At 38.2% G+C, this 26,486-nt stretch overlaps 1 protein-coding gene across 1 annotated transcript in view; it reads right to left on the reverse strand.

Moving 5' to 3' along the window:
- Window positions 1-8,013: 8,013 nt before the first annotated feature.
- CADM2 (cell adhesion molecule 2) overlaps window positions 8,014-26,486 on the reverse strand; it is a 381,557-nt gene continuing 363,084 nt past the window's right edge. Inside the window, exons 7-8 of the mRNA XM_044285938.1 lie at window positions 13,838-13,963; window positions 8,014-8,272 (exon numbers count right to left, since the gene is read on the reverse strand). Coding sequence (XP_044141873.1) covers window positions 8,154-8,272; window positions 13,838-13,963 — 245 coding nt within the window. The 3' untranslated portion in view covers window positions 8,014-8,153. The remainder of the gene's footprint in view (window positions 8,273-13,837; window positions 13,964-26,486) is intronic.

Genomic DNA, 26,486 nt, shown 5'->3' on the forward strand with positions numbered 1-26,486 from the left:
TGGCTACTGCTATGTATGCAATCCCTATAGCTGCACCCCAGACTGTTGATAGTTTGAGGATGTACAGGTCTACCATTCTCAACATAAGAGGAAAACTTAATCCGTGGATTAAGAGGCCCTTTGTTTATTTTTCACTATGAGTTAAAAAAAAGAACAACCCTTCATGTCTTGGGATAGGCAAAGAATATGTTGGCAAAAATCATCACCAGACAGAACCATCATTTTGATTTTAACATCCTTTCCATTTTAAGAGTTTATTCAGATTTCAAATATTGATGGCCTATCCTCAGAACAGGTCTTTAATATTAGATTGGTGGGGGTCTGACTCTCGGAACCCAAGCTGATCAGCTGTTTGAAGAGACCACACCTGAATGGGACAATGTTGCAATACTCAGAAGTCATTCAAAAAATGTTGGCATGCAGGAAGGCGTAGACATTTTATGGAAAAGGCAGAAACCAGTGTCAGGCAGCTTCTGACAAAGCCAATAAGATAATTGGTTGCATAAAAAGGGGCATATTGTCACGGCTTTGCAGTGACACTTTCGCAGCACTTGAATGTTGCCAGTGGCAACGTGTTGTTTGTTGAGCATGAGTGTGCACTTCCCCGTTAAAGCTTTCTTCCTTCCCTTTCTGGTATGCACGGGTTAAGAGGTATGTAAGGTGGAGCTGGGTGTGGCCTCATGGCTCTTATGTTCTGGAGTTGTGAGCTTGAGGTCAGATTGTCTTCAGCGTCTTGAGGAGCTGGTGCTATTCCATCTGCCCAGTCCTTGAGGGCCACCTTATGGGACATCAATGTCACCTGATGTCTTCTAATGTCACCCCTTTGTGTCTGTTTCTGCTACCCTACCTCACTTGTTGTATGTTTGGTGTGGGTTTATGTTTGGGGTTGTTGTTATGTCTGGTTTGGTGTTTCAGGTCTGGCCTGTTTGGTGTTTCAGGTTAGCATGGATACCAGACATATCCATGGTATGCCCTCTCTTCCAGAAGGGGGTCCCTGGAGTTCCCAGGAGGTTCATGCCACATGGTGGTCCAGTTAGTTGCTACTGGATTCTGTGTTTGGTGTTCAAGCTGGGTCCTGCCTTTTGTGTGTGGGGCCTATGCGCATTACCAGGATCCAGTGGTAGCGGCGTGGACGGCTCGAGTTCCTGGTTGCAGCAGTGGCAGGTAGGTGTCCATGTTGGTCCTGTTGGCAGTGGTGTTTTCTGCCTCAGAACACTTACCTGTCATGTTGTCCGCTGCTGACTGCTTTCATCCCCTTTGTTGCTAGGCCTGTTGGAGACTCTGGTACCGCCGTGTCGTGGAGGAATCAGTAGTCCCCACCTTCTGACGCCATATTGCAGGGACCAATAGGGTCAGTAGGGCCCAGGTTATAGAGTATGAACCCCCTACCATCGAGGGCAGCTCATACAGGATAGGATGCTTAGTTGGTGTCCTTCTCCCTTATCCTTGCATTCAGGCTTAGTTGCTTTCCCGTCTACCCCTCATTATTCGGTGGGGAGTTTCCCCTCACTCCCCACCGTGACACATAAATGCCTGTGATATTAACATAGTCCTGCCACTTTAAAATCCCTAGTCAGACTACACATGGAGTACTGTGTACAGTTCTGGGCTCATGTGAAAAATGCAGACATAACATTGCTGGAGAGGGTTCAGAGGAGGTCAACTAAAGTAACAACTGGAATGGTTGGACTACAGAACCCAAAAAGATTATCAAAATTAAGGTTATTCACTTTAGAAAAAAACACGACTCAGGGGAGATCTAATAACTATGTATAAATATATCAGGGGTCAGTACAGAGATCTCTCCCATCATCTATTTAGAGAGAGGGTCGTTGATCCAGGGAGTTATTCCGATTGCCTGATTGGAGTCGGAAAGGAATTGTTTCCCCTAAAATAAGGAAAATTGGCTTCTACCTCACAAATTTTCTTTTTTGCCTTCTTCTTGATTAACTTGCAGGATAACAGGCTAAACTGGATGGACAGATGTCTTTTTTTCCGCCTTATATACTATGTTACTAATGTTACTATGAGAGCTCATCATTTGCATGAGTGCTGTGGTCTCTTCTAACAGTTGATTAAAAGGTAACACATTTAATGTTATTTAACTCATAGTGTTTATAGTTGATCATTTATGAAACCTTTTTCACAACAGGTAGAGCCATCCAATTAACATCACATCAACTAATACACAGTAAGCCCACAAGCTTAGTTTACTTCATTAAATTTTTATTGAAGAAATAGAAATGTCCCACATGAGAGATGCTCATCTCACCTTTAACAGGGAAAAAGAAGCATATGTACAGGTATTTTCATTTGGTAACAGATAAGTGGCACTAAATTACACTACAACTGCTATGTTACATGGAAGAGCATGTAACTACAAGGCGCGCTTATGCACGCGTGAACAGAGTAAACTCAACCCCCTCACATTTGTGAATTACATCATAACACGTTTCTTTTCACCAATATATTTTTGTTTATTTAAACATTGAAATGAAAATACATGAGGTGTTACTTTCATCATTATTCATAATTTCATCATTTTTTTCTTTGTTTTGTTTTTTAGAAAAAGTTTTGTTTCTGTTTATTTTCATTTTTATTTTATTTTTTGCTTTCGGTATGAACTACTGATTTACTCTTAATGCAAAATTTACCATCCCATAAACATTTGAAATGTGTGACATTATTTCTTTATTTTTTACTCGGTGAGTCAGTTACTCATCACAATTCCTGGCCAATTTCTGGATGCAGCGCTGACAAAGAAACAGATTTATAGGAAGCAATATTGTTAGTGACAACATATTTAAAGATAAACAATTCAGTTCTCTGGAAAAAAAAATATATTGTATATTTGTGATTACAACAATGATTAATAGACACCATAAACTGTACAATTGCAGAAATATGCTACAGTAAGACCATCTATCCTCACAAGTACAAATGCATGCTAGTTCCCAGTGACTTGTGGATGTGAACATTTTATTGTTCCTAGACCAATATATTTTAGGGGGCCTAACAGTTTTAACGTTGCAAAGACATTAGGTGTAATGAAGAGAAGATTAGAAGCCAGAGGTGGCCCCTGGTTAAAGTATAATAGGGGCCCCTCTTTGCTGTTCACAGTTTTTAATATATAATTATAATTTGATCACCAGCATGTCTTGTCAGGCTAGGATCATTGCACAATTGTACATTGAAGGAGTTCTGCAGGACATGCTCAAGCTTTGTAACATATTGTGTCCCATTCGGGTCCCTGAGATCTGATGTCGGGGACTGTGACTACAAGCAGAGCTGCGTTTAAAGATGTCCCATCATCTCTCTTGACATACCTGTTTTGGTTCAGTATATATATTACCTTATAAAATATCCCTTCTGGATCATATTTTTTCCTTGGCCTCTGTTATTCCTGCTAGAAATATATATAACAAAATTGACAATTGGGCTTTACTAGTCCCTTGTCGATAGTTTGTGCCCATTCACAATTTAACACTGTCAGCACTGCTTGAATGATGTGTGTTGGATACACAATCCATTGATAAGGGAAATGGAGATGCAAAAATTTTTCATATATTTCCAGGAGGAATGACATGGGAACAACACAATATAAAGAAGAAAATATGTACCAGAACAGTCATTCCATGAAAAAGGCAATTTTTCACTAAAACAGACATGTCCGGAATCATGACAGGGTTTGTATCAGTGGGCTATCAGTGGAAGAATCTGCAGGGATTTTTTCTTTCAGAGAGGGGGGTAAGGGAAGACTATCAACAGAAGTATCTACCCATCATTCAGGTAACGTTCCTATAGTATTTTTTATTTATTTATTTTAGCTATTTCTTTGTGGAGTCAGATTATTATGCCACAAATTGTTTAGGGAACAGTAAATGAATAATATCTTTTCTTTTGTATATAGTTACTGTAGATCTAATAATGCAAGATGCTAAATTGATATGCTAATATAAGTTATCATTTCTGTAAATCTGTTGAAATATTATGTGAGGCAAAAAGGAAATTATTTTAAAATTCTAAAAAGAATGAATGCATGGAAATATTTCACTGGAATCCAGATGGTGCTTAATGGTTCATATATTCCACAAACATGCAGTTCAAAAGTTTACAGAACATTTTTTGTTTTTATATTTTTTATTTTTATCAATTTGGAAACACAATCGTACTCTGAAAAAAATTTGTTCCTCCTCAACACACTTTATGCATTTACCAACGCTGTCTGCCTATGGAGGTTATAGGAATGTATCACTTTAAGACACCGTGTTATGAAGAGCGAAAGAGAGAGAGACCCTTAGAAGAACTCTCCAAGCAAAGAAGATGGAGCTGCCAACTTTTCTAAATATCTTACTGACCATTTTATATAGTACGTCTTATAAAAATTGTATATACTAGAGCTACAATACTCTATACGTCTAGAGTTGTTATGTATGTGAAAACTGCAGATCTGCTGACATTGGCTGAGGTATGTGGAAAACTCTTCTATAGGCTCCAATGCAAAACTGTCTTTTATATCCTTAATAGGATGGAAGCTATGACATTCACTACCATTTCCTAATATTACACATCTGTGGGATTCATCGTCCTCTATATTCCAATGCAATTGTTTCTTTTCACTTCCTTTACTCTAGACAGTATTTTTATGTTAGGATTTATTGGCCGTCAGTAAATATGCTCATAGCTGGCAACTCTGGATGCAATGAACTCTTTGAAAAAGAAAATATTATAAAAATCTAATAAAAAAAACCACTGTGGATAACATGGTTACTATACTATATTTAATGTATCATCTATTAGAAACAGCTAATAACAATACTAGTAAGAATAACAGTTCATTGGGGGGGGGGTATATGGAAAAGCATAGCTCCGCACAGAATACATATTTGGATTTTACAGTATTGATTAGAAATAGGGTTCTTTCGTCAGTTTTTTGGGGAGAGTAATGTATGACATGTCATACTTGTATCAAAGAGCATTCCAAAAAACGAAATCTGCTCCTTGCCCATGTTATAATAGTGGGCACAACTATAGGGTGGTAGTGTCACACCTTACATGTAAATTAAAGAGTTAATTTACAGCATATTTGTCACTGATCCCATGTTGGGTTTGTTTTTAATTTATTTTAATTTTCAGAATGAAGGACTAATGATATCTGATTCCTAGGGTACAAGAAATATCTTATCATTTTGTGACTATGTGACTAGGGCATCTGGAAAGGCTCATTATCATGTGTCTGGAGCATCGCCAATCTAGTTGGACAGCACTAGCAGAACACAAAATATACTATCAGGGATTAGACCGTTTGACATAATATCTTCGCAAGCCCTTGTGTCCCACTACCGCCTGACCGTCCCTTTTCCCATGGCTCCTTAGTACATAAGCATAGGATTGATCTATTTTGCAAAAACCGTACAGTTTTCATCATAATTCTAGCAGCTACAGTACCCCTGTTGTCTTACTATCATATTTACTATAGTTTAACGTATTATTGCATTTTTCACATATGTTATGGTGCGTATTGTAAAACAAGCATGCAGCCACACCAATGAAGACATACTTCTTTAAAATGTAATACCGTATATGTTTTTTTTTTATTATGATAACACTCAACCATGTCATGTTTTTTTTCATACTTGGTATATTATGGAAAAATAGGGTGAAGCGCTACAGGCAACCCCAAAGTATTACAGAAAAAATGAGAGTTTTCCACGAGTATTACTGAAGTTGAGATGATCTTTGTAGTATATATATATATATATATATATTTATTCTAAGTTGAAGTTTCAATGTGTCTTCTTTTCCTGATATTCTATAAATAACAGTAGACATAAATCTGTCAGCCTCACACACTTCACTAGTGGAGCTACCTTGTTAAAATACCTATTCAAATGCACAATGCCTGGTATATTGAGGCAAAGCATAATTTAGAGCGATTCTCATTCTCTGACTTTGGGAATCAATGCTGGAAATGTAATATAACAATCTTTATTATAGGCTGAAGGAAAGGAAAGAAAATCAAGCCAACAGGTCCGGAATATTGAGTCTATGATTAGTTGAGTGAGTTTTTGATCATCAAAACTTCACTGACATGTTTGGAAATGTATCATGGCTTGTGGATAAATTGAGACTGAAGCTTTCACTGTGCAGTTCAAAGCGTGTCAGAAATTCTGTATCAGTTACTGTGACATAGGTTATACCTCACAAATGCATAGACAGGAATCTCGAAGAAGAAGTTCATTTACAGTATACATACACTGTGTAGTATTTGTTGCAATGCAACTTTGCTCTTGGTATTTGGTAAATTAATAAAAGGTGAAACAAATAGCTAAATGTAAAAAAAAAAAAAAAAAAATACGTTGAAAACCATGAAAGAAAAAGTCCTAGAAAGCTAAGCAGTAAAATAATTCTTAATTAGAATTGTAGTCAAATATGGTTGAACTTGAAAACCTGAGGCTCTGCACTGGTTGTTAGATTAAAGTATCTTTCCTTTAACATTTGTGCTTCCATTGTAGAACAGATAAAAATTAAGATGGTCTAGAAAAGTTTGAACAGTGCTAGGACATACAGACAGAAATTCAAACACATTATCTACACGGAATACTGGTTTTGGGTTCATATCTAAGAGGGGGGAGAGCATTAGAAAATGGGTACTTGTGACTTGCTTACATCCAAAAAGTTAAATATGTATCAAATAATGTTCAACTTGATTTAATACATGTACTATTTACAAGATACAGAAATGCACAAAAATTCTGAAAATTTCTGTTTTTAAAGAAAAAAAAATCCACATAGAAACAATAAATATGGATAGACCTAGAACATTAAATAAACACGCTGATTCATAAAAAAAATAGGGGTATGGGGGAGAAAGTAAAACATAATATAGACAAAAACACATGGAAGTACTATTTAATATGCCATGGGCTTAAAATTAATCTCCACATTTTAGGTAAAATGATGTGCTTATTTTTTCTTAGCATATCTTTATTGTATTTGGAGCTCTCCTTTTTTTCTGACATAGCTCACAATCGACATTCATGGACACAGATTTAAAGATGACATGCTGGCTGCCTGTAGTCTCCAACAAGGGGAGCTCAGGAACTTGCCATATACTGTTTTAATATTGAATTCAATGTATAAACAGTATGCAGTAAACTCCTAAGCTCCCTCTAGTGGTGGATGCAGGGAAACAGAATATTACTTTTCAAATTTATGTCACTGCTGGAGTTTTAGAGCTCTGCTAAGAGGTTAATCAGCACCATTTTTTAAGCCTATTTAGGCAAAAAAACAAAATGGTATCCATGGGTGAACATTCCCTATATGTATAATTGACTTTGTATTGTTTAAGCCTACATTGAGCGTGTCCATTGTATTCAATGCCATACATTACTTTGCCCTGACTGTTATTAAAGCCGATCTGTATACTCAATGTTACTATGTTCAGGTCGTTTGTAGTACATCACTATTAAAAGAAATCATCCAGTCATAATGAAAGGTAGAAAATAGTATTGATCCTTAAGTGTAAGTTATTCAATTGATTCCAATCAGGTCTTTATACATGCAGCCCAGATTATTGCAGACTATTTAGTAATACCGCACCCAGCCACACGGGATGCTGTTGCTCAATATCCTAAAGGACATTAATGGGCGTCTATATGTGGGTCAGTACGGAATATAGTAATCATGGAACTGCCGATAGGTTCAATAACATGGACTATAATACATTTTTGTGTATTTATGTACTTGTATGTGTGCTGGAGGGATATACAAGAGGGCAGCCTGGAAGTTTTTTGTGTAAACATAAAAAAATAATGCTTGCTGTGTAACAATGAGAAAAATAAAGAACAAAATTGTTAAGGCTGTATATTCAAGCACTGTATGATCGGATTTTTAACAAAACAATGTACATGTTTTTTTTATTATTTTTCATATGATTTCTGCAGTCAGAAAAGTCCTGCATTATGAAATGCAATTAGGGTATGATGCTGTCAACAGCTGATTGTTGGCATAAGCTGGCTATTGATAGCAGGAGTTAATAAAATGGAGCGGAAAATGGTGGGAATGAATTTTGGAGGGAAAAAAAAGATAGCCAGTTTTTTTTTTCCAGCAGTCAGCCTGATAAGTAAAACTCGCAGTAACCAGGTTTGCATTTAAATGAAATATTCCTTCTTCTCTTCTGCATTCACTTGGCTGCCTTCTGCATTGATAATGGCTGTGTCTGCATCGGGGGCATCTTCAGCTCCTTTTGCTTCATTTGTTAAATATGTCCCTACGGAGATCAAGATTATAAAAAACGGTTGTTAGAAATTTTGCTTGTCGTTGACTGTCTATTGTTTCATTTACAGATTGATGCAAGGCAAAGCTGCTTATAATGCATTACCATATCATTTATATACAATGTTCTGATCCACATCAGATTATATTAATGTGGTATCTGCATGCTGAATGTCTGCATGTATTGGATGGACTAGACATGCTCTTCTTTTTAATATTGCTCTCAGCTACGTACACTGTCTCTGAGGAATAATGAGGGCAAAAGAAAAAAAATATATAGCATTCTGTGGTGTCTACAATACAATACAAGTGTACTGATAAATACAGGGTTAGTTAGTCAAGCTTGTATATATTAATATGTGCATACCGGATATCAGCTAAGCAAATCTATGAGTAGGAATATCTAGATTATGGTACTCAACTTTTATTTTTATTAGATGACACCACACTGTATTAAGATGAGTTGCCTAATATATGATAAAGCTGAAGGCATCATGTGGTCAAGTCATGAAGCTCAATGGACATCGAGGCACCATGTGGTCAAATGCATACTATGGAGCACCATGACCATGCAGTCACACTGATTATTTAATGTATAGTTGGGCAACTATACTTAGAAAACATATTTCAGTACCAATTAATTACTGTTCAGTGGCTCAGTACAGAGTTAGACTGGCCCAAAAGAGTACCAGGGGATCCTCCAGTGGCCCCCAAAGACCCAGGAGAAAAATCCCATTTGCCACTATAGTCTATTACTTCGATTCAAAACCTTTTTGAGTTTATCAATGATATGGGGGTTGGGCCATAAAAATACTTTCCTCTGGTGGGCCCAAGTAACCCTAAGTGTGACACTGGCTCAGCACCAGTAGAAACAGGGTTATGGTGGAGAAATAACAGAGCTTCACAGTATTGAGTCAGCCCTTATAGTTTTTATGGGACCCCTAGAGATGCATTCAGCTGTGAGTGTCCTCACTCTTTTTTGAATGAGAACATGTATTGATATCTCCTCTCCATTCATGGTTAGAAATAGTTGGGAATCAATACTATGATCAAGGGAAAAAAATTAGGGCAAGCAAGCAATGTGATTAGATAATATTTTTGTCAACTAGTACCAAAGGGAGATGCCATATTCTTTGTGTAGCCACCACTATTTTGTGTATATCCTGCCTGTTTTCTATTTTGTAATTTCAAATTGTGTTTGTGACATAATCTTCTACTAACCTATCCTTATAGTTCATTAGTGACCAATTGTTTGAGAGGGATTGTCCAATACATACTTAATGGTTTCCAAGTGTCAAATAAAGAAACATTCTAATATACTCTGATTTTTAAATCTTCACAGATGGCCTGTGGTCACTCAACAGTTTTGGGCTACTCCCGCAACTGTTTTGCTGTAACACAAGGAACTTCCTCCCACTCCTTGTATATCACTTATGTGTATGAAGGTGCTGGCTGTCTAGTTCAGTTTATTAGCCAAGCCAATCCTTTTATTCTTTGTGGCTGATGTGGAGATAAACACACAGTGAGGAGGGTACCTGCTTTGTTTGAACATCACAGTTTATAGGAAATGCTCTGGACTTTCGAGAAAGCTTGACCATAGGTGAAATTGGGCAATTAGTGAAATTTTGAAAATTAGAGTATATTAGTACATTTTGTTCTTTTACGTTTGCAAACAACTGAACAATATTTTTCCCAGCAAGGTACAACAATCAACCAACCACCTAGTCTATGCTGCTTCAGAGGTATTTGACACACTAATTATTTGGCAAGTGAGATTTTCCTCACCTGAAATTTGCTAACATTTTTACTAGACACTTTTGCTCTACAGTTACATAGCAATTTAATGGTGATTTTAAACCTGCTCTTGAAATCACAGCTGTAAATTGCTAGACCTAGAGATTTCAGAGTGATGCTTTTAAATGATTCTCAGGTCAGTAAACCACTTACTTTGTCCAAAAGGAACCAGTCGCTGAAAATATTTTACCTCAATTATTTCAGATAATTCACCATGAAGAAGCTACAGGACACAAGGACATATGATGTCACATGAAAACCACTGAGGACATCTACTCGAAGTTTTAAAAGGACACGTCCATCAAAATTGTCTTTTCTCACATACTAATAACTTACAGTATATGTGATTACTCAATGTATTGGGTGGGTGGATTATTTTCTAGATAATATTTTTGAAGCCTATATAACTTCCTTTTTGTTTGGACTTTTAGCAAAGCAAACAGCCTTGCTTGACTTTCTCAGACAGCCATTGATTTCATCCAGAGAAAGTCCTCCTGTAGCGAGTCAATTAGAGCATCACACATTATAGTAAAAAATGCAATGCTTTTCTGTATGCATATTTATCGAGGCCTATCAGGAGAACAATAGAGATACTATAGTGTTATCATAGTTCTACACCTTCTATTACAATCAGAATTGCCTTGCAGATAACATCTTTCCCTCACAGCAGCAGTAAACTAACTATTGATTATCTATATAGGAGGTTTTATCATTTGTGGGAAGAAAAATACTTTATATGCCATTTTCAATGGTATAGTGCTGCCAAAATGAAAAATATTAACAGCCAAAATTTTAAACAAAATGTTTTAATATGTTGTTTTATCATGTTTTAAAAAAAAAAAAACATCCCTTTCTGATGGAAGTGTCCCTTTAAAGTATAGGCTCAATTTTGGGGACCTGTTAACTATACTCTATATTAGGAAACTGAATTATATCCTAACATAATAGAATAATTAGAACTAAAACTCTTTCAGTGTTCCCACAAGCATCTGTAAGCAGGATATAGGTGAAATTTACAATACATTATAATGTCTATGATTTTAATAAGAACTATAATTAGGGACTGGCTGGTAACACAATTGCCTATTGATAAACGGGTAGTGTAGTGCAAAGATATTGATCCTCAGAATAGGTCATCAATATAAGATCGGCGTGGGTCTGACTCCCGGCACCCTTGTCAATCTGCTGTTTTGAAGAGTTAGAGGAACTTGTAAAAGCACTGCTTATGCTTCAAAATGTCTTGCTTGTAGAAGCAATGCAGTGTAAAGTGAATGGGACAAGCAGTTGTAATTACACTGTTCCACTGCTGCAAAGTAGATGGTGCACAGGTAATTTTGAAGAGGAAGCAGGGCTTGCACATGCAGCACTACCCCTTCAAAAAGCAGATCGACTGTGGATTTTAGATAATCTTGTGAACCCATATGTGTTCTACCACCATGGGACCCAAAGACCTAATAATATAAGGACAGGAGTAATGTTTGGGGTGCTAATACGGACATATTGGCCGCATATTCAAGGCCTAGAAGCTTCAAGTTGCATGTATGGTGCTTATCCTCTGCTACAATGAAATTGTAGTGGTGTTTCTTTTTGTATTCATAAATATTCCGAAATTACTTTTATTTAGTGTACAGAAATAACAGGTTTCAATGCTTAACCAGTACACAATATGTGCACTTAATCTGAGGAACAGTGTGGTTCAGTCTTGAAACGCAATACAATATTGGAATATTGGATATATTCATGACTACATCAAATTTGTTCATGTCATTCACAAGAAGAGGGAAGCACCGCTAAGAAGGGATTATTCTTTCATTTGACTGGCATTTTCTAACACCAGCAATACTTGGATGACGGCTTCAATCCCAAGGAGCAAGCTTTGTATTTTTTTGCATGCCTGTGTGGCTGTTTTGAGCCAGCTGCACAACTGACTCAGGTGAGCATATTCCTATGTGTCAAATATATATTTATGATTTAGTCATATCTAGGTCTTAACAGACCATATCACTCATCTGCCATTAGTTCTGTAAATGGAAACTATATTACTGTTACTAAGCATAACACACCCCCAAATCCAAAAAGTTGGGGTGCTGTGTAAAATGTAAAAAGAGAAATAAACTCAATAAATAATTTGTAAATCTCATAGATCCCATATTTTATTCACAGTAGAACAAAGAACATATATCACATGTTGAAAGTTAGATATTTTACCATTTCATGAAAAAAAAAAAAATTTACTTGATGGCAGCAACGCATTTCAGAAAAAGTTGGAACAGGTGAAACAAAAGAATGGAAAAGTAATTAGTACTAATAAAAAAAAGAGCTGACGGATCAATTTTCTACTAAGTTACATGACTGGCTATAAAAAGAGTATGTTAGAAAGGCAGAGTCTCTCAGATTAAAAGATGTGCAGAGGTTCATCAATCTTCAAACTGAGGCTAAAAACTGTAGAACAATTAAAAAAAAGTTTCTCAACATAAAATTGTGAAGACTTTGAATATACCACTGTCTACAGTACAGTACGTCATAAAAGATTCCGAGAATTTTGAGATATCCATGTGCACAAGGGCCAAGGCCAACATTCAGTATTGGATGCTTATGATCTATGGGCCCTCGGGTGGCACTGAATTAAAAAGAGACATTATCCTGTACTGGAAATCACTGCATGGGCTCAGAAACACTTCCAGAAATCATTGTCTGTGAGCACAGTTTATCATGCAATCCGCAAATGCAAGTTAAAACTGCATTTAGTAAAAAGTAATATACCAACATAATCTAGAAATGCTACCATATTCTCCAGGCCAAAGCTCATCTAAAACGGATTCAGGCAAATTCTAAAACTGTGCATGTGGTCAGATTAAGCAAATTTTGAAATTATTTTTTGAAACTACAGACGCAGTGTTCTGGAGACAAGAGGAGAGGGACCATCCAGCATATTATCAGCACATAGTTTAAAAGCCTGCATCTCTGATGGTATTGGGTTGCATTAATACCTATGGTATGGGCAGCCTACACATCTGGAAAGGCACTATCAATGTTGAACAGTAGATAGAGGTTTTAGAACAACATATGCTCCCATCCAAACAGCGTCTCTTTCGGGGAAGGACTTGCATATTTCAGCAAGACAGTGCTAAATCACATACTGCCTCCTTGACAAAAGCATGGCTTCTCAGAAGAAGAGTCCAGGTGCTAAACTGTCCTGCCTGCAGTCCAGACCTTTCACCAATATAGAACATCCAGAAATTGGTCTCTTCCCTTCCCAGACATTTATGGACTGTTGTTAAGAGGTGATGCAACACAATGGTATACACAGCCTTTCCAAACTTTTTTGAGATGTTTTGCTGCCATTAAATTCTAAATGAGTAAAAAAATGTCATGAAATAGTAAAATATGTATTTTTTACATCTTATATGTGTTCTATTGTGAATAAAATATGGGTTTATAATATTGTCAGATCCTTGTATTGTTTTTATTTACATTTACTTGTTGGTATCTAAATAGGGTTAATGAACATCTGAATACCAACTCTTCTTTAGAGGTAGAAATGGTAAAAATACTTCTATTTTTTTTTCCACTTGGGGATGCTAAAATATATTATTTCATTGCCATATGGTAGAGAACATTACTTGTAGTCCAGCAATTACTAGGCTAACATTGAACAAATCATCTAATGACCTTGTGATAGTTGGAAATTTACAATAATAATTAACATGAAAAGTAAAATGGAATGGCAATAGCATTAATATAAAAATAATTGCAGGGAGCATACCTTTATGTCTTGCCAAGTATCGCCCAAGCAATATAATTGAACATAATGTGACAAAAACGACTACTGCTACTATCCCTCCTATAAGAGCGTGGTCAGTTGCTGCTTGACCAGGATATGCGTTGGGATCTGTAAAGCAAATTTAATGTAATATCATTATAAAACAGAATTGCCCAAAATTATACAATAAAAATAAAAACACCTAAAATGTACAGTAAAAGTAATAAAGAACAGATCTGTCCTGGGATATAACAATAGGGGATACAGAGGTTGCAGTCTTGGGGCCCAAAGGAACCAATAGCCTATTGTGATAGAGCTAGATATAGCATGCAATCGTTATGGTACCCTATCAGATTTTTCATTGGGGCCACACAGAGCATTATTCATGGAGAAAATAATATAACAGGATATACTAGGAAAATTGACAAATGTTTTTGTCATATTAACTGGAGAGTTGTTTTTCAGCCAACATTAAAGCACATACAGCTATATTCCCCTAACTGAACAATGCTGGTTAATACGCTGACATTCCTTTATAAAGCTGCCCCGGTATTTCAATTGGAAAATATGATCCTAGCTATTTTGGTGAAAAAAAATAAAAGGAATTGAGAATTAGAGATCAGATATCACTGGCAGAACTCTGTCTGAATAATACATCGCTTATACAGCTTTTTCTCTGTGGGAAATCCCTAACACATCCTCATCATTTCTATGCCATTCCTGCAGTACTTTCTCTGAGCTTCAGAAGTTGCATACACTACTTTACTATGACATACATAATATAACAATAATGGTATCATCATCTGATCTAATCTCAAATTTATGCACAGAATTTTAATTGGAAATACATCAAACGCATTAAACATTTTTGTATATATGGACAAACTCATGGATTGTGCAGATCACTACTAGAGTTCCTTTTACTGTGATAGAAATGAACCCGCCATTCAATAATGCTGTTAAGTTTGTGATAGATTGTGTTTATGCTCAGTGGCCGATCTGAGGAGCCAGAGCTATAGAGGGAGTGAGAGATCAACAGACTGAACCAATGATGAGACAGGGGTGTGTCTCAGACTCCCCGTAAATACTGTAGCTAAACTGTAGTCATAGATTACAGCTATGATCCAAAGGATCAGCTTTATCCAAAAGCTACTACTACTCCCATTTCTGCTACCACTGCTCCCCTCCTGACCTCGACCTGTCTCCTGACTATGTATATTGTGGGTCATCTGCCAACTACATCAGGACTACACCAGAAGGTAGCGGCCTGGTTAGTTCCCAGTAGCGAAGTTAAGATGCCTGTATGAGGGTTAAAGGGTAAATACCAGGGCACAGACAGGACAGCACCCTTAGGTTTAGCCTAAAGTTTAACCTAAAGTGGTTCTCCATCCACTGTCCATAACGCAGCCAATCATCAAGATCTGCCGAAAAAAAGCATGTATTCATCCCCTGTAGGCACTAACCTACATATCAATTTTAAGCTCATGACTCCTTCAAACAGTATTTATCATAAAAACCAGAACTGTCCTTTATATAGCTCACATATCACAATATTTGGGCACTAGCCACCTTTTAGGCAGCTTTCAGATGAGCAAAGTTTTTAGTCAGGTGCTGTCCGAGTTGGCATTGATAGCACCCACACTAAACACTGACCCTTTCAACTGAATGGGAATATTCATACGAGTTATTTTCCACATGGGCCATCTGTCCTTGCAGAGAAAATGGCAGCATTTTCTATCTTTGATTTTCCCTTATTATACCCTGATTCAAATGAATGGGTCTGCAGAAAACATTTACCTCACATGGTATAGTCCACTTGAATCCAGCCTTAAATTTACTATCTCAGTTGGTCTTAATTTGTTGAATGTCAGATATAAAAAAAAATCCTAAATACAGTTTAGAGGGGAGTGCAGAGGGGAGCGGGGACCCGGCTCTCACATGAGAGCCGCGGCCCTGCTTTAACAGCCCAGACCAGCAGGAGTGCTGATGTGGGCTGGGTAACACTTTACATGCCACGGGCAATGGCACGTACCGCATGTAAAGTGCTGACAGAGGGAGCAGGACTCCCTCTGTCGCCCATCGGCACCCTGAAAATGCAATTGCGGGGTGACGATGTCTGTGAAGGCTGCCTGGGGTCTGATGTAGGCCCCAGACCAGCCTTCAGTAATTTCCAGCAGGCTGCTCCTCTCTGGCGCAGCCTGCTGGTCAATGTTAGAATAGCATTGCCATTAACCACTTCAACCCCACTAGCTAAAACCCCCTTAATGACCAGGCCACTTTTTTCACTTCTGCACTACACTACTTTCACCGTTTATTGCTCGGTCATTAAACTTACCACCCAAATAAATTTTACCTCCTTTTCTTCTCACTAATAGAGCTTTCATTTGGTGGTATTTCATTGCTTTTTACTTTTTTGTTATTAATCAAAATTTCATTGTATTTTTACTTTTTTTGTTATTAATCAAAATTTAAAGTTTTTTTTGCAAAAAAATGAAATTTTTCACTTTAAGTTGTAAAATTTTGCAAAAAAAACGACATCCATATATAAATTTTTCGCAAAATTTATTGTTCTACATGTCTTTGATAAAAAAAAAATGTTTGGGTAAAAAAAAATGGTTTGGGTAAAAGTTATAGCGTTTGCAAACTATGGTACAAAAATGTGAATTTCCGCTTTTTGAAACAGCTCTGACTTTCTGAGCACCTGTCATGTTTCCTGAGGTTCTAAAATGCCCAGACAGTACAAACACCCCACAAATGACCCCATTTCGGAAAGTACACACCCTAAGGTAATCACTGATGGGCATAGTGAGTTCATAGAACTTTTTATTTTATTTTTTTCTTACAAAGTCTCATATTCCACTAACTTGTGACAAAAAAAAAAAAATTCTAGGAACTCGCCATGCCCCTCAAAGAAAACCCTGAGGTGTCTTCTTTCCAATATGGGGTCACTTGTGGGGTAGTTATACTGCCCTGGCATTTTAGAGGCCCATATGCGTTAGAAGTAGTTTGCAATCAAAATCTGTAAAAAATGACCAGTGAAATCCGAAAGGTGCTCTTTGGAATGTGTGCCCCTTTGCCCACCTAGGCTGCTAAAAAGTGTCACACATCTGGTATTGCCGTACTCAGGAGAAGTTGGGGAATGTGTTTTGGGGTGTCATTTTACATATACCCATGCTGGGTGAGATAAATATCTCACCCACCAGATGTGTGACACTTTTTTGCAGCCTAGGTGGGCAAAGGGGCACACATTCCAAAGAGCACCTTTAGGATTTCACCGGCCATTTTTTACAGATTTTGATTTCAAACTACTTCTCACGCATATGGGCCCCTAAATTTCCAGGGCAGTATAGCTACCCCACAAGTGACACCATTTTGGAAAGAAGACACCTCAGGGTATTCGATGAGGGGCAAGGCGAGTTCCTAGAATTTTTTTATTTTTTGTCACAAGTTAGTGGAATATGAGACTTTGTAAGAAAAAAAAAATCTAAAAAAAAATCATCATTTTCCGCTAACTTGTGACAAAAAATAAAAAATTCTAGGAACTCGCCATGCCCCTCACGGAATACCTTGGGGTGTCTTCTTTCCAAAATGGGGTCACTTGTGGGGTAGTTATACTGCCCTGGCATTCTAGGGGCCCTAATGTGTGCGAAGTAGTTTGAAATAAAAATGTGTAAAAAATGACCTGTGAAATCCTAAAGGTGCTCTTTGGAATGTGTGCCCCTTTGCCCACCTAGGCTGCAAAAAAGTGTCACACATCTGGTATCTCCGTATTCAGGAGAAGTTGGGGAATGTGTTTTTGGGTGTCATTTTACATATACCCATGCTGGGTGAGATAAATATCTTGGTCAAATGCCAACTTTGTATAAAAAAATGGGAAATGTTGTCTTTTGCCAAGATATTTCTCTCACCCAGCATGGGTATATGTAAAATGACACCACAAAACACATTCCCCAACTTCTCCTGAGTACGGCGATACCAGATGTGTGACACTTTTTTGCAGCCCAGGTGGGCAAAGGGGCACACATTCCAAAGAGCACCTTTAGGATTTCACCAGCCATTTTTTACAGATTTTGATTTCAAACTACTTCTCACGCATATGGGCCCCTAAATTTCCAGGGCAGTATAACTACCCCACAAGTGACACCATTTTGGAAAGAAGACACCTCAGGGTATTCAATGAGGGGCAAGGCGAGTTCCTAGAATTTTTTATTTTTTGTCACAAGTTAGTGGAATATGAGACTTTGTAAGAAAAAAATAAATAAATAAAAAAATAATCATTTTCCGCTAACTTGTGACAAAAAATAAAAAATTCAAGGAACTCGCCATGCCCCTCAAGGAATACCTTGGGGTGTCTTCTTTCCAAAATGGGGTCACTTGTGGGGTAGTTATACTGCCCTGGCATTCTAGGGGCCCTAATGTGTAAAAAATGACCTGTGAAATCCTAAAGGTGCTCTTTGGAATGTGTGCCCCTTTGCCCACCTAGGCGGCAAAAAAGTGTCACACATCTGGTATCGTCGTACTCAGGAGAAGTTGGGGAATGTGTTTTGGGGTGTCATTTTACATATACCCATGCTGGGTGAGAGAAATATCTTGGCAAAACACAACTTTTCCCATTTTTTTATACAAAGTTGGCATTTGACCAAGATATTTATCTTACCCAGCATGGGTATATGTAAAATGACACCCTAAAACACATTGCCCAACTTCTCCTGAGTACGGCGATACCAAATGTGTGACACTTTTTTGCAGCCTAGATGCGCAAAGCGGCCCAAATTCCTTTTAGGAGGGCATTTTTAGACATTTGGATCCCAGACTTCTTCTCACGCTTTCGGGCCCCTAAAAATCCAGGGCAGTATAAATACCCCACATGTGACCCCACTTTGGAAAGAAGACACCCCAAGGTATTCAATGAGGGGCCTGGCGAGTTCATAGAAGTTTTTTTTTTGGGCACAAGTTAGCGGAAATTGATTTTTTTTGTATTTACTCACAAAGTCTCCCTTTCCGCTAACTTGGGACAAAAATTTCAATCTTTCATGGACTCAATATGCCCCTCAAGGAATACCTTGGGGTGTCTTCTTTCTGAAATGGGGTCACATGTGGGGTATTTATACTGCCCTGGCATTTTAGGGGCCCAAAAGCGTGAGAAGAAGTCTGGAATATAAATGTCTAAAAATTTTTATGCATTTGGATTCCGTGAGGGGTATGGTGAGTTCATGTGAGATTTTATTTTTTGACACAAGTTAGTGGAATATGAGACTTTGTAAGAAAAATAAAATTAAAATAAAATATCTATTTCCGCTAACTTGGGCCAAAAACAATGTCTAAATGGAGCCTTACAGGGGGTGATCAATGACAGGGGGTGATCAGGGAGTCTGTATGGGGTGATCACCCCCCTGTCATTGATCACCCCCCTGTAAGGCTTCATTCAAACGTCCGTATGTGTTTTGCGGATCCGATCCATGTATCCATGGATCCGTAAAAATCATACGGACGTCTGAACGGAGCCTGACAGGGGGGTGATCAATGACAGGGGGGTGATCAGGGAATCTATATGGGTGATCACCCGCCTGTCATTGATCACCCCCCTGTAAGGCTCCATTCAGACGTCCATATGTGTTTTGCGGATCCGATCCATGTATCCGTGGATCCGTAAAAATCATATGGACGTCTGAACGGAGCCTGACAGGGGGCTGATCAATGACAGGGGGTGATCAGGGAGTGTATATGAGGTGATCACCCCCCTGTCATTGATGATCACCCCCCTATAAGGCTCCATTCAGACGTCCGTATGTGTTTTGCGGATCCGATCCATGTATCCGTGGATCCGTAAAAAATATACGGACGTCTGAATGGAGCCTGACAGGGGGGTGATCAATGACAGGGGGATGATCAATGACAGGGGGGTGATCAGGGAATCTATATGGGTGATCACCCGCCTGTCATTGATAACCCCCCTGTAAGGCTCCATTCAGACGTCCGTATGTGTTTTGCGGATCCGATCCATGTATCCGTGGATCCGTAAAAATGACAGGGGGGTGATCAATGACAGGGGGGTGATCAATGACAGGGGGGTGATCAGGGAGTCTATGTGGGGTGATCAGGGGTTCATAAGGGGTTAATAAGTGACAGGGGGGGTGTAGTGTAGTGTAGTGGTGTTTTGTGGTACTTTACACAGCTACCTGTGGTCGATCCAAACAAAAGGGACCACCAGAGGACCAGGTAGCAGGTTTATTAGATGCTGTTATCAAAACAGCGTCTAATATACCTGTTAGGGGTTAAAAAAAATCACATCTCCAGCCTGCCAGCGAACGATCGCCGCTGGCAGGCTGGAGATCCTGTCTCTTACCTTCTGTTCCATTGAACGCGCGCGCCTGTGCGCGCGCGTTCACAGGAAGTCACGGCTCTCGCGAGATGCCGCGTATATGCGTCACTCTGCGCAGAGCTGCCGCCTCCGGACCGCAGATCTGCGTTAGGCGGTCCGGAGGCGTTTAAAATGCAATGCACTGTAGGGATAGTGCATTGGATTTTAAAAGCAATCAAAAAGCTGTCTGTTATAGTCCCCTTGTTGGACTACTAAGTGATAAATAAAAAATTAAAAAAAAAATTTTTTAAAATACCATAAAAATATTGTGCTTTTTTCCTCCTTGAAAATACACTTTTCAATAAAAAAATTGAAAAAAAAATCTTTCCCATAAGTTTGGTATTGCCATGTTTGTAATGACCCGGACTACATAAATATCATGTAAATTATCCCCTATGGCGAATGCCGTAAAAAAATAAATAAAAAAGGATTACTAATTTATTCTTAGCTGACACTGAAAAACATAATAACAAGCAATCAAAAAGCGCCATTTACTCCAAAATGATACAAATGAAAAAGCAAGTTGTCCCACAAAAAACAAGCCCTCACACAACTCTATAGAAAGTAAAATTAAAAAGTTATCGGTCTTGGGAAGCGGCAATGCAGAGAATAAAGATATTATGTTATTTATAGTGAAAAATGATCACCGTAAAAACACTGTGGCAGTATTGCTGTTTTTCCTATCTCCCTCCAGAAAGAGTTAATAAAAGTGAATTAGAAAGTTATGTGTACCCAAAAAGTTATGTGTACCCCCATTAAAAACTACAACTTGTCCCGAAAAAAACAAGCCCTCATAAAGCTATATAGACGGAAAAATAAAAAAAGTTATAGGTCTTGGAACGCGACGATGAAAAAAAGAAGAAAAATGCTTGGTCAGTAAAGCCCAAAGTAGTCTGGTCACTAAGGGGTTAAGGAAGAAATTTAGCAGAATAAAAGACCAGAACTCGAGAACACATGGCTTTCTTTGACATTTGTGATTTATTGTAGACTCTCATTTCCAATTTGAACCACGAGGACCTCACTGTAGTGCATTATCTTGCATAAAACACATACTGTATGGAATTAGATCTGCCATGCTTTGCAGACCACCAAATTCTATTAGTATCTATTGATCTGTGGGAAACATCAAGGCACAAAAACAAAATTCGTCTGCCTCTGTTATCATTCCAGGAGACATTTTCATACTTATCAGCATAGAAAAAATTTTTACAATATATTTATGCTGCATATTGTTTCCAGATTAAAAAAAATAAAATAAAATAAAAAATGAGAGCAGAACAAACACACGGAAAAAAACCTAAAAGGTTAAATCTGCTGACAAGAAAATGCATTATATTGATCAACTACCAGGAGGCTTGGAATACAGCGGCTTTACCTTAGTCTCATCCATTTTGTGCAAAACTCAGTCGAATAAATGTGCAAGAGGAAAGAAGCTTTTATGTTTGGGCATACCTAGTGTTAGACAAATTACAGGATGTGCACTTCATTTCTAGCAATCTTTTGATGTTGAATGATTCTTTCAATTATCTATTCTACTGAAATAAAGTAAGTCATAAACTCTTCTGCACATTGTTCACTTCTCAAACACTGACAATGTTTATACCCCTCTTGATCAAATGACTAAGAAAAACTGAAAAGGGTAAGACAAACTATAGGACCGCCACAAAAAAGCTATGGCTCAAAAAAAATAATGTATTAGGCTGAGTTCACACGGGCAAGATTTCCGAGCGGGTGCAATGCGGAAGGTGAACGCATTGCACCCGCACTGAATCTGGACCCATTCAATTCTATGGGGCTGTGCACATGAGCTGTGATTTTCACGCATCACTTGTGCGTTGCGTGAAAATCGCAGCATGCTCTATATTGTGCGTTTATCACGCAACACAGGCCCCATAGAAGTGAATGGGGCTGAGTGAAAATCGCAAGCATCCGCAAGCAAGTGCGGATGCGGTGCGATTTTCACGCATGGTTGCTAGGTGACATTCTATTCACTGTATTATTTTCCCTTATAACATGGTTATAAGGGAAAATAATAGCATTCTGAATACAGAATGCTTAGTAGGTGATCAATTGAGGGTTAAAAAAATAAATTAAAATTAACTCACCTTCTCCTCTTGATCGCGTAGTTCCGGTCTCTTATTTACTCCTTTAATGATGAACTACCGGCTAAAGGACCTGTGGTGACGTCAGATCAAATGCTCCAATCACATGGTCCATCACCGTGGTGATGGACCATGTGATTGGAGCATGTGATCTGACGTCACCACAGGTCCTTTAGCTGGTAGTTCACCACAGGTCCTTTAGCCGGTAGTTCAATGGCTTAAACAGAAGAAAGTACGCCTTCTGGAGTGGCCCAGTCAGAGTCCTGACCTCAACCCGATTGAGATGCTGTGGCATGACCTCAAGAAAGCGATTCACACCAGACATCCCAAGAATATTGCTGAACTGAAACAGTTCTGTAAAGAAGAATGGTCAAGAATTACCCCTGACCGTTGTGCATGTCTGATCTGCAACTACTGGAAACATTTGGTTAAAGTTATTGCTGCCAAAAGAAGTTCAACCAGTTATTAAATCCAAGGGTTCACATACTTTTTCCACCTGCACTGTAAATGTTTACATGGTGTGTTCAATAAAAACATGGTAACATTTAACTCTTTGTGTGTTATTAGTTTAAGCAGACTGTGATTGTCTATTGTTGTGACTTAGATGAAGATCAGATCACATTTTATGAGCAATTTGTTCAGAAATCCATATCATTCCAAAGGGTTCACACACTTTTTCTTGCAACTGTATATCAGTAGAAGTGGCAGCTTGTGGCGATCTAGTCATGCCAATAACATAACTGTCCAGATCCTTCCTGCCTACAGTAAGTTGATCTGTTAAGTTTCCTACAGTATCTCAGGGTAGAATACAATAAAGTAGGAGACACTGAGCTTGATGAGATATATTTTGTTAGGATTTGGTTCAATAAAATGCAGCTTGAATGCTAGGATGCATTGAGAAAGCCAGAAAATCCAGTTTACTCGGTCTTAAAAGGGTTGTGTCAAGTTTATGTGGACAGGGGATATCTAGCTTACTGGTGGGTCTAAACGCTGGGAATCCCATGATCCTGAGAACAAGGGTCCTGCTCCCCTATTCTGATGGAGCAGCAGGTTGTGTATACGCATTGACATTTCATTTACTCTCTATGGGAGCGCCAGTGATAGCTGAATACACAGAATGAATGGACTGGCATGCTTGACCTGTCGCTCCATCAGAATGGGGGAAAGAGACCCACGTTCTTGGGATGGTGGGGGTCCCAGCACTGGAATCCCCAGTGATCAGCTATGTATTCAATATCCTGTAGATATGGGATAACATAAACTTGACTCAACCCCTTTAAATTAGTATGTATACAGCAAGAACCATTGTACACTGTGTGAGAATGGGGAAAGTAAGACTCACAGGCTTTCTCTATAACTTTCTCTATGATAGGACAATAATGAAACCAGTCATACCAGTGATACCAGTGATATATTCCTCCCACAGTCACTCTGTTGGAGGAATATATCATTTCTCTGGCATAAAATTTTTGGTGCAAGCTATATTTTGCACCAAAATGTTGACATTTTTCACTGTTACACAACCCCTGACACTTTTGCAAAAATTGAACAGGAGTAGGTGGGCCACTGGAAGGAACCCTGTTGCCTCACTCATTTAACAATGTGTACACCAGAAAACATGCACATTAGACTATACATCTACATCATTTCTCTTACTGATGTAGATTTGTTTTTCTGGTTCACAACACTCATGACAATGGACCAGACTTATCTTTGAATTATGTATGCTACTGGATTTTGTTATTAAAACTGGTATGAGAAACATCCATCCTAATACATTCTCCACTTTAACTGCGAGCTTAGCATGTGAAAAATGTTTTTGCTTTTTATTTATAAAAAAAAAGCACCCTCCCACCTCAATGCTCCTGGATGCTCCTTAGACAACTGCATACATTGCCTACCTATAGTTCCACCTTGACTTCCTGTTTCTATAGTGTCACACCCTATTGAGTAGAGAAAGATCATATTTTACAGTTTTTTGTATAAAAGGACTTCTTTAATAAAGTAACTGGAGTTTGGGAAATTATTGTAATTTATTTTTATTTAACATCTACTGGGATGATGCTCCATAAATGGTAAATTATCAAAATGTTTGTGCTGCAGTTTTGACAAATGTAAAATCAATAATAAAATCTTATTTGCATTGTATATTTATTAACATGTCCATGAGCTATAAAACTCCTTCCTGTGCATTTTTTATCAGAATTGCTGCTTGGCATTATATAGATCTTCTGTTGGTGCAATCTGAAGGCACCATCATATTGATTTCAAGTAATCGTTCAGAGTCAGTCATGTCAGCAGGTAATTCAGGACCAGCACTGCTTAGAAGATGGCTAATTCTGTGATAATCGTAGGTAAAGTGCTGAAAACCACTACCATCTTCTAGCGATGAGCGGCAGGGGGAATATTTGAATTAGCTATATTTTGCTAATATTTGGGTGAATATTCATCATATATTTGAGAATTCTCGAATTTGCGATTATTTTCTTGATTGCGAAAATTAGCAATGTAATATGCGCGTATTTCAAATTCTCAAAGTGGCGATATTCGTGATTAAAATTCGCAATTCGAATAATGGTGCCTAACACTACCACCTTCCAATTAAGTTTGGTAATTTTTATATAAACTCCCATTGCAATATTTACAATATGTAATTTTTCAAATAAATTTAAGGTTGTTTGCTCTTTATCCATAACTGGCGTGCAATGTGATTTCTGGAGTAACACCTATCTACTGTATATATTTAAAGGGATTCTCCATCTAATATATTTTAGATAATTAATTGTGAAACAATGTATTACTGGGGGCCACTATTTTATTCTGTTTGCTTTGTATACTTACAGAACATTTCTGCTTTCAATTACAGTAATCTTCAAATAGTCTTACCAAGGTTTGGCCACTTGGGGAGTGTCATAACTCCTTCTTATAAAGCATTACTAGGAACCCTGGGTCAACTGACCAAATCAGAAGGTTAAAAAAGAGGCATGTTTAAGTACCATGCTACCACATTAATATGTTTGGATGGCCAATATTCAAGGCAAGGATTGGGAATAACCCATTTATTACTGATCATAGATTGACCATTTATTACTGATCATAGCTTGAAAATAGCTTGACAACTATTTTGCTCGTTCAACGGGTAATCGGTTGTAGTATTAGACTGCTGGATCATTGCTAACAGGCGTTTATATAAATGCTCATTAGCGATGATCTTAGCGATTATCTGTAGGTGTAACTGGCCAGTTATCAGGAATAAATTCTTGACTTTGTAATAGGACTTAATGGGGACAGGACCTAGGTAAGTGCCATTAAGAAAAAGAAAGGGTATCATGAAAATGTATGTGAAAGTCCTATTTGTAGGACCACCAACTACTAAGATAATGGTGGTTCTGTGACCAAATTGTGGGGAAATAGAGGAGATTTGTTCTCTTCACTTATGCATTGTCTACAGAAACATCTAATATGCTTTTGGCTTTGGTTGAAATACCCCTTTAATTTCCCGAATAATAGAATAATGGCATGCCCCTTTAATCTCCACAACACAAGAGGTTTCTTTTCCATAGGAACTGTAATATTAACATACTAGGGATGACGATACCTTCAAGAGAATTGTACTGTCCTACCATCATGCAAGGAACAAGTAGAGATGACAACAATAAGTGGTAGAGTGGTAAAAGCTGTTATGCTGGAGGCATGTGTGGGTGTCACTCACCCAACTGTCCCTTCTGCTGCCAAACAGTCCAGACCCGCTCGCTATCAGCAACGGGCCTGACCACTGGCATTGCACGCACACTAGTCTTCCTCAGCCAATGGCTGGGCACTTCTGGGTATTTCAGACACCTTTCCCTATGTGAGGATGTTCGGAGCTTTAGGTTGTCTAGCTTGCTAGTTCCCAGTGAGTGTGAACTATTCTGTCTACCTGTGTACAGATCTCTGCCCTTTTACTGGCTCAGACACCCTGCTGTCTGACCTGACCATGGACTGTTTACAGTATTGTCCCTTTGCTGCCTGCGAGACTAGTTTCAGGGATTTCCACATATTTGGCTTGCCCTGACCTCTGCTTGTTTCCGTACTGTGAATATTGACAAATCACTCAGAAAGTTTTTCTTTAGCGTTTTTGCTCTGCCACCATATGCATTACATATTATGACTTTAAAATGCTTATTTATGCAGTTTCACTTACATATTT

The sequence above is a fragment of the Bufo gargarizans genome, chromosome 3 (genome assembly GCF_014858855.1).
Source record: "Bufo gargarizans isolate SCDJY-AF-19 chromosome 3, ASM1485885v1, whole genome shotgun sequence".
NCBI classification, from domain to species: Eukaryota; Metazoa; Chordata; class Amphibia; order Anura; family Bufonidae; genus Bufo; species Bufo gargarizans.